At 25.1% G+C, this 10,412-nt stretch overlaps 1 protein-coding gene across 1 annotated transcript in view; it reads left to right on the top strand.

The window, feature by feature from the left end:
- LOC126895959 (uncharacterized) overlaps window positions 1-9,405 on the top strand; it is a 98,689-nt gene extending 89,284 nt beyond the window's left edge. The window contains exons 9-24 of the mRNA XM_050668319.1: window positions 7-93; window positions 408-575; window positions 635-967; window positions 2,467-2,558; window positions 2,834-2,929; window positions 3,282-3,322; window positions 3,429-3,463; window positions 3,527-3,645; window positions 3,714-4,208; window positions 4,993-5,171; window positions 5,951-6,106; window positions 6,188-6,609; window positions 6,771-6,959; window positions 7,036-7,219; window positions 7,299-7,437; window positions 7,981-9,405. Coding sequence (XP_050524276.1) covers window positions 7-93; window positions 408-575; window positions 635-967; window positions 2,467-2,558; window positions 2,834-2,929; window positions 3,282-3,322; window positions 3,429-3,463; window positions 3,527-3,645; window positions 3,714-4,208; window positions 4,993-5,171; window positions 5,951-6,106; window positions 6,188-6,609; window positions 6,771-6,959; window positions 7,036-7,219; window positions 7,299-7,437; window positions 7,981-8,032 — 2,787 coding nt within the window. The 3' untranslated portion in view covers window positions 8,033-9,405. The remainder of the gene's footprint in view (window positions 1-6; window positions 94-407; window positions 576-634; window positions 968-2,466; window positions 2,559-2,833; window positions 2,930-3,281; window positions 3,323-3,428; window positions 3,464-3,526; window positions 3,646-3,713; window positions 4,209-4,992; window positions 5,172-5,950; window positions 6,107-6,187; window positions 6,610-6,770; window positions 6,960-7,035; window positions 7,220-7,298; window positions 7,438-7,980) is intronic.
- Window positions 9,406-10,412: the final 1,007 nt, after the last annotated feature.

Here is a 10,412-nt window from a genome sequence, read left to right as displayed (position 1 = left end):
AAAAAAAAAAAAAAAAAAAAAAAAAAAGAAGATATCGAAACGTCAGTTTCTGATGGTGAACAATGCTACAAAAATTTAGTTGCAGCTTCTTTTGTAAGTACTACAAAAGTCAAATTCAGAAAATATACAATATGCTTTTTATCGCAACTTTCAATAGTTATACAATTGAAAAGTCTAGTTTTAATTGATACATGCCTTTAATTCTACATACCATTTTTTTGTTAGATATATAAATAGAAAACATTATTAACCGTGTCAGTACAATGAAGATGTATTCTATCTTCTTGTGTAATATTTTCATAAAAATATGAACTATTTACTATTTATTAAGTGTATTAATTTTTTACTCACACTACTTAAAATGGTTTTATACCTAATACAAGTTTAAAAATTCCAATATTTTTTAGAATACTGAAGAATCTGTAAAATGTTTTTATGAAAATGAAAGCATTATTCGTAATGAATTTTATAAATCCAAGAGTAGCGTTTGTCTATCGGATTCTCCAAATAAGTATAGAGTAAAAACACCTTCATCCTCCAATGAACTGGAACCAAGTGATCTATCGCAAGAAACTGTATGTATATAATAAATAGTGAATACAATAAATAAACACTAGGATTTCATTTTGCATAGGTGTTACAATTTGAAAAAGGATCTAAAAAAATTGAGGTTAAGAGTACTAACTGTAACGGAATTCAGAAAAAAATTATTAGGTACACAGAACTGCCTTTACAATCTTCAGATCTACTTGAACAGAGAAGTTATACATCAACAGGTTCTGAATGTAATACAAGCATAGCTAATGTAGAACATTCTGAAGTATCTACATCAACAGAAGACTTTGTTACAGCAACTGATAGTACATCTTACACAACCACACCTACTCAAGGGCCATCAGTTACTAGTAGCACTTTCGAAAGCGATTCTTCAAAATATAGTTTACCGCAAAACATTTTCAATCATGATGTAAGCAAAATTATATTTAAAAAAGTAAAATATTTAAAAAAATAAAATAGAATTTTATTTTGTTAACCCATCAAATTTTTATTTTTGATAATCTCTATAATTATCCCTTACAAGTATAAATTCTTGGTATGAGAAAAATATGATCAAACTACATTTCTAAAAATCTTGTATTTTTAGATAGGTCAAAATTGGTTATTACATTTTTATTTTTAATGCAAAGCTAAAAAGGTATTGATTTTATAATGATTTGTGTTTTATTTTGCCTGCCCATGAAAATTCTTGGCTATCACTGGACTAACTTTGATAGTTTTCAATTTTCAATATGTTATAAAAAAAACCTATTTTAATCTAGTTAATCCTATCGTTGCCAAAAATTAAAAAATCACCTCAATTTTATAAATTTTAAAAATATGTTTAAACTATGTCAAAAACAACATTTCAAAAAAATATATTTTCTGCATTTTAAAACTGCTATACATTTTTCTTTAAATTAAAATACTAATAAAATTTTGATAGAATATGATAAAGACGTTTAGCTTTCTATTGGTATGATTTGTATGAAAATTTAAGTATAGAAAGGGTTTAAAAAAAACCACCCACACGTATAAAAATATTACTTTGAATTCAATTTTTGAAATAGTTCGAAACGTCTTCCACATTTTAATCTATATTAAATTAAAGTTCATAAAGTGTATTAAAAAAATTTTTAAAAAAACCATTCCGCAATTGTTCTATTATCAGAAATCAGCCGTCAAAGAAAAAATTCACAATTTTTACCAAAAAAATTATATTATTTTCAATTTTTAAAATCTTTTCAAAACGTCTGCGTTCTTAAATACTACATGAAATTAAAGATTTTTAAGAGTAATTGATGATAAAAAAAAAATAAAACTGTGGGCACAATATTTTTTCTATGACTATTTGACTTTAAAGCCAAAATCACAAAAATGTAATAAAAACTCGTCAATTTTTTTCTAAAATTTTCTCGAAAATACACTGGTTTTATGAAATATTATTAGTGTATACTAAAGACAATAAGCTTTCTTTTGGTATGATTTTTATGAAAATTCAATGAGAACTTAAATATAAAAAGGTTTGGAAAGACCCCACCTATGCATATAATATTCAACTGCCATGACAAACTATTATATATAAATATTGTCAAAAGAATATAAAAAAACACTGCAGTAAGAGGATTAAATGTGTTTCTTGTACATTATGTTTCACTAATATAGTAATTGATTGTTTAGCAGAAGAGCACAGGCTATAACCCACCCACCTATGTAAATTTTTTGTTGGAAAAATTATAAATATACGACTTATTGTGAAATTTAACAGATTTGCTTGAAGTGATGCTGCTTACTGTCCCATTCAATTACATTTGTCCCAACTATAACACTATTGCATTATGTTGGGTTTTTTTACAAATTTGAGTTATCTTATTGTTCACTTATCAGTAAAATAATATTTACATGTTAAAATTTTCTTTTTGGTGACAGTTTTTTCAAGTATCACTCGATACAACTAATCCAATCAACGAAGAACCAAGTGATGAAGATTCAAGTGATGACGAAAGTAGCACATCAGGAAGGTAAAATATAAATTTTATATATTCATACAAGGTATCATTCCATTTTTTCATGATATTGAAATATAATACAACAATTTTGTTCTCTGTTTGTGTGTGTGTATATACGTTATTATGAAATATAAAAATCAGTTTTCTTTCACAACCATGCATGATTTGTATACATTTACTGTTTTTTTCTTTCTAAGTACTCTGCAGCTTTAAAAATTATGGATTTAGGAAAATGTACATAATTAGGATCATAAATCGACAGTTAAAATAAACAAGTACAATTTCAGTTACAGTGTAAAATGCAGTATTGAGAATAAAAAGAGCTCTACGTCATCAGACGAGAACATAGAAATGAAACCAAAATCCATCTTAAAATTCGCTAAGTGAGCAATTAACAATGATAGGTTATAACGCACAAAACTAATAAAAAAATATATAGATAGCGCTTATATAGGTACATTTGATGCAGGTTTCGTACAGCATAGTGTATAACATAGGTTAATCAAAGGTTGAATAATCATTTAAATTAAAATATAAATAATAAGCATGAAAACGCATGTTCATAGTTAAAAAAAAAAACAAAATATATGCTTTATTGAAACAATACAATTTTTGCTTTTTAAACTTTTTGACGACAATTTAGTATGTACTAATATTTTTTGCTTGAATCTTATATTAAAAATATGTAACCTTAAATGTCATATTTTATGCATTTTAAAATTACTTGTTTTATAGATCGATTCCAAAGATCAAATTAGTGAATTCGGATATAAAGAGTAAGTTAAAAATAATGATTTTATTGGTAATATTTGATCCATAGTTTATGCTTATTAATATAAATTTGTTTTATTTATCTTAATTTATGGTATCGTACATTTAAAGGATCAATAGACACAAAAAATATCAATGGCATGAAGGTACTTATTATTTAAATCATTATTACTAAGCTATAATTAAAGTAATTATTTCTTACTATTTAGAAATTAATAAGTAACATAAGAGCATCAGTACTAGATTCTTCGGATGAATCATTCATAGGACTAGAGAGTCGAAGACCCAGCTTAAGAAGAAAAAGTGTAGGATCAATAGCTCAAACAAAGTATATTTTCTATAAAAAAAATTTTATTTCTACAAAACTTGTCATTCTACTGCCAATTTTTTTTTTAGCTCAATCGAAAAAAAAATAGTAATAGAAAATATAGATAAAAGAAGAGAATCTCTACCCGATATTAATCAAAAGTTTACAAATGCAACTTTAGCAAGAAAATCTAAAACTAGAGAAAGTTTTAGGTGTTTTTTACAAATGAACCACAAAGATAATTCAAATTTAAAAGCTGTAAGTGCTGAGTCATTACGATCAATTAGTCCAGGAAGCGATTCAGTTTTTTACAGCGATCCAAGTAATCGAGTATCTATAACACCTAGATATCTTAGATGCAACATTGAAGTAGACACAGAATATAACAAAAATTCAAATAATGAAATTGTAGAAATTTTTAAGCCACCTGAAGGTTTTGAAGATTCTCCTGACGAGCCCCCTGTTACGTCAATAATACGGTTAAATAAACGTCACCGATCAGAACAAAGAAAAAGAAGTAGTCGTCCAGAACAAATTAGAGCTAAATCAGAAGAAAGAGTGAAGAGTTACAAAGAGTGTAGAAGGTAATTTTTATAATAAAAGGTTATATTTACAAAAATATTTGTTTATTGTGTTTTAAATTAATATTTAAATGCAGAAATTAAAATTTTTATGGTTAAACAACCACCTACAGCGAAATGAGCCGTAAATAGATATTTTTCATTTATCACGTATTCTAGCATAGACATGTATTTTATATTCATGTAAGACAACAGTATGTTTTTTATCAATTAGGTCTCAAATCATAATACAATATAAAAAGGTATACAGAATAGATACGTCATTTAAACATTTAAATGGATCTGTGGAACAATTGTAAAAATGTTAATTACAGTTCTTTTTATTGAAAAAAGCGATATGTTCTTAACACTATTATACCGAACTAATATGGCATATTGATATATATAAATCAAGAATATAAATAGAAAAAATTTTGAAAATCATATTATTGGCTAGTAAACAGCCCTCGAATTTTAATTCTTGTATATTTCTATTTGTCAGCATAATTATAACCAAAAGATAGTAGACATTAAGTTCATTGTTTTTTTTTAACTATCTTTAAAATGCAATTCTTAGTTTGTTAGTGCTTTATTTAATGTATTAAAAATAAAAAAATTTCCTTCTTAAAAATTCGTATTGGAGCATTTTATGATAAAAAGAAAATCTTTATCAAATATTGTTCTTATAACAGTAAATGTGTCATATACTTTGTAATTATTTTACCGATATTTTTACAATTATTTTCATTATATTCTGTAGTAATATAAATAATTTATAATAAAATATTCTATATTATCTTATCGACAGACCAACGGTTAGATCAACTAATGTGAGTATGGAAAGATTAAACGGGAGTAGCTCAAGTCTTCACTCGGACGATGACGACTGGTCTGGGGTTTATACGACACCTTTTACATCATTTTCTTGGGCACATATCGATGAACTAGAAGAATATTATGTTTGGAAAAGGCCAATAGATTTACCAGGTAAAAAAAACTTGAATTTTTGTTTATTAATTAAAATTATGACATTTTCTCTAACTTATAATTTCCTCAATTTATTTTTATATTTTAATATCAAAAAATCTAAGAAAATTAATAACTTTTATATTAAGTTACACATGAAAATTTAATTTATATTCATCTTTCATGGATAATTTGTACAATTTGAGAAAATTATAAAATTATAATGTAACTAATAGCATTACTAAACTATTTTGTGATTATAAAGTTTTTTGACGGAAAGGTTAAAAATGTTTGTCATTCATTTTCAAATTTGTCTTTTAATTTTTTTAATCTTATAAAATTTTCTTGGTGACTTCATATTTATTAGATCGAGTTTTACACAATTTTATCAATTTAAAAGTGCTTAAATTTATTCCAAAACTTTGTATTGTCTTACTCGAAAGTATATTTTTCAGATATTTTATTATATTAAAGTCAAAAGATTTTTTTTTTTCTAAAAGTGATAGCTAAGTGAAATCTTAATTTCCATAATCAAAACCAAAGTTTTAAAATAAAAACTTAACTAATTAACATAAAAACTAACTTCAAATGTAAACGACACATTCGTAAAATTCGAAAATGGTTAAGACAACTTATAAAAGTTTTATAGATAAATATTGAATTTCATAGACGCTAGGGTCTATAAAATAGACTTATCCAATAAAGTTTACATCAAAATACATTAGGTGCTAATCTAAGTTATAAAACTAAACTAATTATTTATTATTATTTTAAACTACCGTATAATTTATTTAATTCAGATAATCAATACGAACCGGAATTAAAAAGAAGAGATTCATTAGAATCAACGTGTTCCGAACATGAATTTAGGGTAAAATATCAAACAATAACTCATCGAATAGTGCATAGAAAATCAAGTTTGGAAATGTTTAAAAGGTTATCTTCAAAATCATTTGGTATATTTTATTTTTTAAATATGTAAATCTAATATTTTATCAAACTATTTTATACCTAAATTACGCTAATTTTCACAACAGACAGCGATAAAAGGCTTATAGTAAAACGTGAATCTGGAGGATTTGGTTTTCGCATACATGGAGCTAAGCCTGTTGTAGTATCAGCTATTGAATCAGGTACAGCAGCTGAAAATTCTGGTCTACAAGTGGGTGACATAATCATAAGTATCAACAATATATGTGTGTTGGACGCTTCGCACTCCGAATTTGTTAGTGTAGCACACAGTGGTTCAGATATTTTGGAATTAGAAGTAGCAAGAACTTGTGATGTTCTCATGCCCAAAGTTGATCTTTCAAAATTAAAAAGCCACATTGTTATATCTAGTGTATTATGGAAATTCAGCATTGGTACAAAAAAAATGAAAAATTGCTGGCAACCAAGATATTTTTGTCTAAAAACAGACAACTGCCTGTACTACTATAAATCAGCATCACTTAAAAAAGTAATGTCTCATTTAAATTTAGGACTAAGTATCATCTGAATCAAAATTATCATGAACGATATTAATTGTACATTAGAAAAAAAATTGATACTGCTCTATTTAAAATAAAATTTAAACATTTAAATAATCATTATTGTAAATGAAAAATTCGTATATTTTAGGACCGACACCCTTTGGGAGTTTTAAATTTGAAAGGATTTACCATAATACAAACTTCGGATACAGGAAGATTATACAGCTTTCGATTAGAAAAAAGAAATTACAAAAAAACCAGACTTCATATAGCAGCAGATAGCCCCGAAAACGCTGATCGTTGGTTTAAAGCTCTAAACGAGGCTATTAAAAGCCCTGTTAGTTTCTTTTTTAAAAAAAAATTTACTTTTAGTAAAAATATTACATTTATTTTCTTTTTTCAACTAATTTTAGTCTCTAGAATGGCTTAACGAAGATAACTTACAAACTATAATAAATATTAACACACAATCGGATTGTCAGGGTTTCCTCTCGACTTTAGTTCATCATTGTGGCAAATCATGGAAAAAATATTATTGTGTATTAAAAGATGCAAGATTATATTTTTTTGTTGACAGTGCCGCTCGTTTTGCAAATGGTAATATTTACTTAATTAAGTTATACCCTTTATCAAAAAACTATGTGACTAAAATTTACGTAAACGCATCAACTTACAGGAATGGCATGTCTTCATGGCTATAAAGTGCAAAGCTCTATTAATACCAATATAAAAAGATTTGCATTTGAACTTATACCGCAAGACTTATCATTCAGATATTTCTATTTTTTTACTGATACTGAAATAGATAAAAGAAGGTAATTCCTATTAGTTACTATACTATAAAAATTTTAGTGATGTAGGTACAACTTTTCTACGGGGATCTGTTGAAATGCATACAAATTTGCTCGAACTGATAATGTACAATTTATAAGTATTTAAGTCTAAGTGTTTATTTTATTAATAAAGAATGTCATGGTGCCTTTGTAAATTAATAATTCTACCGAGGTTGGACGTTATTCTTATTTAAACAGTACAAAAATGTTAACTACGAAATTTGTATCCCATCCAATAATATTAACACCAATTGACTCAAGCTCGTAACTGAATCATCTATTTTTTAATTCATAAATAGCCATTATGTAAACATGTAAAAATTCATAATAAGGATAAGGTCAAGAACAAAATATTCAATGGAAAACTGTCATAAATATTACTTATGTGTTTTTTTTTGCTTATTATTTATCTAAAATAAAAGGAAGAATACCTTCTTCCTCGTTAAAAACATGCCCCCATGCTCCTATTTTTACACCACTGTATCTAAATTCACACCAACGTACAAAAAATTAATTTGATTCCAGGTGGATTGCAGCTTTGGAGTGTAGTATAGACCGATGGATCAACATAACATGATAAAAATTTGATTATAATAATACTATATTATTATTTCAGAATAGAAACAAAAAAAGACATTTTAGTGTGCAATAATATAATATTAATAAGAAAAATTATATATATTTTTATTAATAATTTATAGAAGTTTTTTTTAATTATTTACAATCTGAAAATTTTATAAAAATATTGTTGAAAATTTTATCTTAACTTTTAAGTGAATGATGTAAATTCCTAAACAAAAAAACACCTTGAATTAATAAAAAGAAAGAAATTGAACTTTTCATTTTAATAACCTGATTCATATCTTATCTATGAAGATACATTCTTAGTATGTATCTTAGTGAACTTGTATTTCCCACTTCAATTATTATAAAAATTACTCACACAACACAATTCATAAAATGTTTATAAAAAATAATACATAAAATGTAAATATACGGGTACTTCTACTTAGTTTACATTACCAATATTTAAATTTATATTAATATGAATATTAGAACATATTTTATGTACGTACTACTACGTATAATTATAAATTTGAGTGAATGAATTGCCTTGATCTTTACATGAAACTAACCAGAAGCATCATTTTAGTTTTTTCATAACATGGGTAAACTTAAAGTCTGATCATTTTCAAACATAGCCTCAAGAATGGATCTAGAAAAATTATTTGAAGAAGAGATTTATCTAATGTATTTTAACACAGATTAATTCAGAGGTGAACTTTTAGATTTTACTTGGATGGGGCAAATTATTGACCAACCAATCATTTCACAATGATGTTCGCTTTACTCACGAATTATTTCCTAACAATCCAACCCTATAACATTTAATGTAAAAATTATCACGACAGAACTTTTAGAACCACAAAGAATATAATATACAGAGTAATTCAGACTAACTAAAAATGCTTATACCTTTTGATACAATTATAATTTTGTTGAAATATTTTCAAAATTAATTATTGACGACTTATACTACGTTCAAAGCATATTTTTATTAATTATTACTAATAAAAAAAAAATAAAAATGAAAATTTTATTTTAAATTATTCTTTTAATTTTAAAATAATTATTTCTAGTTCTTTCCTTACAAAAAATTTTAGAACAAATATTCAATGAGTTGCAAACATTTTAATACATAAAGTGGGTATCGATAGAGATATGTAAGAAAGGATATTGATATTCACAGATAGAGTTTATGTACACTAGTTATACAGTAGTATAATATGAGGGTGGTGCATCTTGTATTGATGTACGTCACATGTATGCAACGGCGCTCTATAACCACATTATGTATTAAAATTCTAGTAACTCAATGAATACTTATTTTAAAATTGTTATTGACTAATCAACAACTCAATTTTTTGTAAAAAAAAAAAATATCAAAATAATGGCTATTTTAACATTNTTTGTAAAAAAAAAAATATCAAAATAATGGCTATTTTAACATTTTGAAAAATAATATATATATATATATATATTATTTTCATGTTAGTAAGTATTATTAAACATTTTAAATATATGCTTTAAACATAATCCAAGAAGTAATTATTAAAAAAAAAAATCAATTTCAAAGAGAATTCAAAGAGAAAATCAATTAGGAAAACAATAATTGCTCATATTTTTTAAACAATTACACAGAACATTATTTTAAAAAAAATTTGTAATGTACTCTATATCTTTCAATTTTATAAATACTATACATACATAAATATTAAGGTTTATTTCAAATGAATTAAATTCTGGGTTAAGCAAATAAAATAATTGTCAAGTAGACTTTTTTCTTTTTCAATTTATTTCAGAAACTGCCCTAATTTATTTTAAAAGTATATAAAAATACACTATTTATAAAACAAAGTGACAAGGTGAACACATGCTCAGTGGTTTCTAAAAGTAAATTAAATGGTTTTTGGATTCTACCGATAATCATTTTTTGCTGCTCAATTAAAATTCACTAATATTAATACTACAATACGGATTTTTTTTTACGATTTTAAGATTTCAATTTTTATTCTGTCTGCATAATCAAAAACTATATAGTCTCTAAAAATAGTAAAAATATAATTGTAATAGTAAAACATTTGAACGATTAAAAACCACGATAGTTTTAAATTATTTAATGCAAAAATTGACATACGTCAATTTGACATTTTTAATATACACGTTAATATTACACACAAATAATAAAATTTTAACATAATGTAAACATTTTTTAACTCATACTCAAATATAAAATTTTTATCACCTTTTTTCAAAATTTTCCCTTACATTGTATGCGTTAAAAACTTCCAGTATATGTATAATATTTACAGGTAAAATTATATTAGATGAAGATTCAGGGGGTGCGGTCGAGAACGCTCTCATCGTTAAATTTAAATAAATTATATTATATATTT

This window comes from Daktulosphaira vitifoliae, unplaced genomic scaffold (assembly GCF_025091365.1).
Source record: "Daktulosphaira vitifoliae isolate Bord-2020 unplaced genomic scaffold, ASM2509136v1 Scaffold_1, whole genome shotgun sequence".
In the NCBI taxonomy this organism is placed as follows: Eukaryota; Metazoa; Arthropoda; class Insecta; order Hemiptera; family Phylloxeridae; genus Daktulosphaira; species Daktulosphaira vitifoliae.
This window is presented reverse-complemented; position numbering and strand designations above follow the sequence as displayed.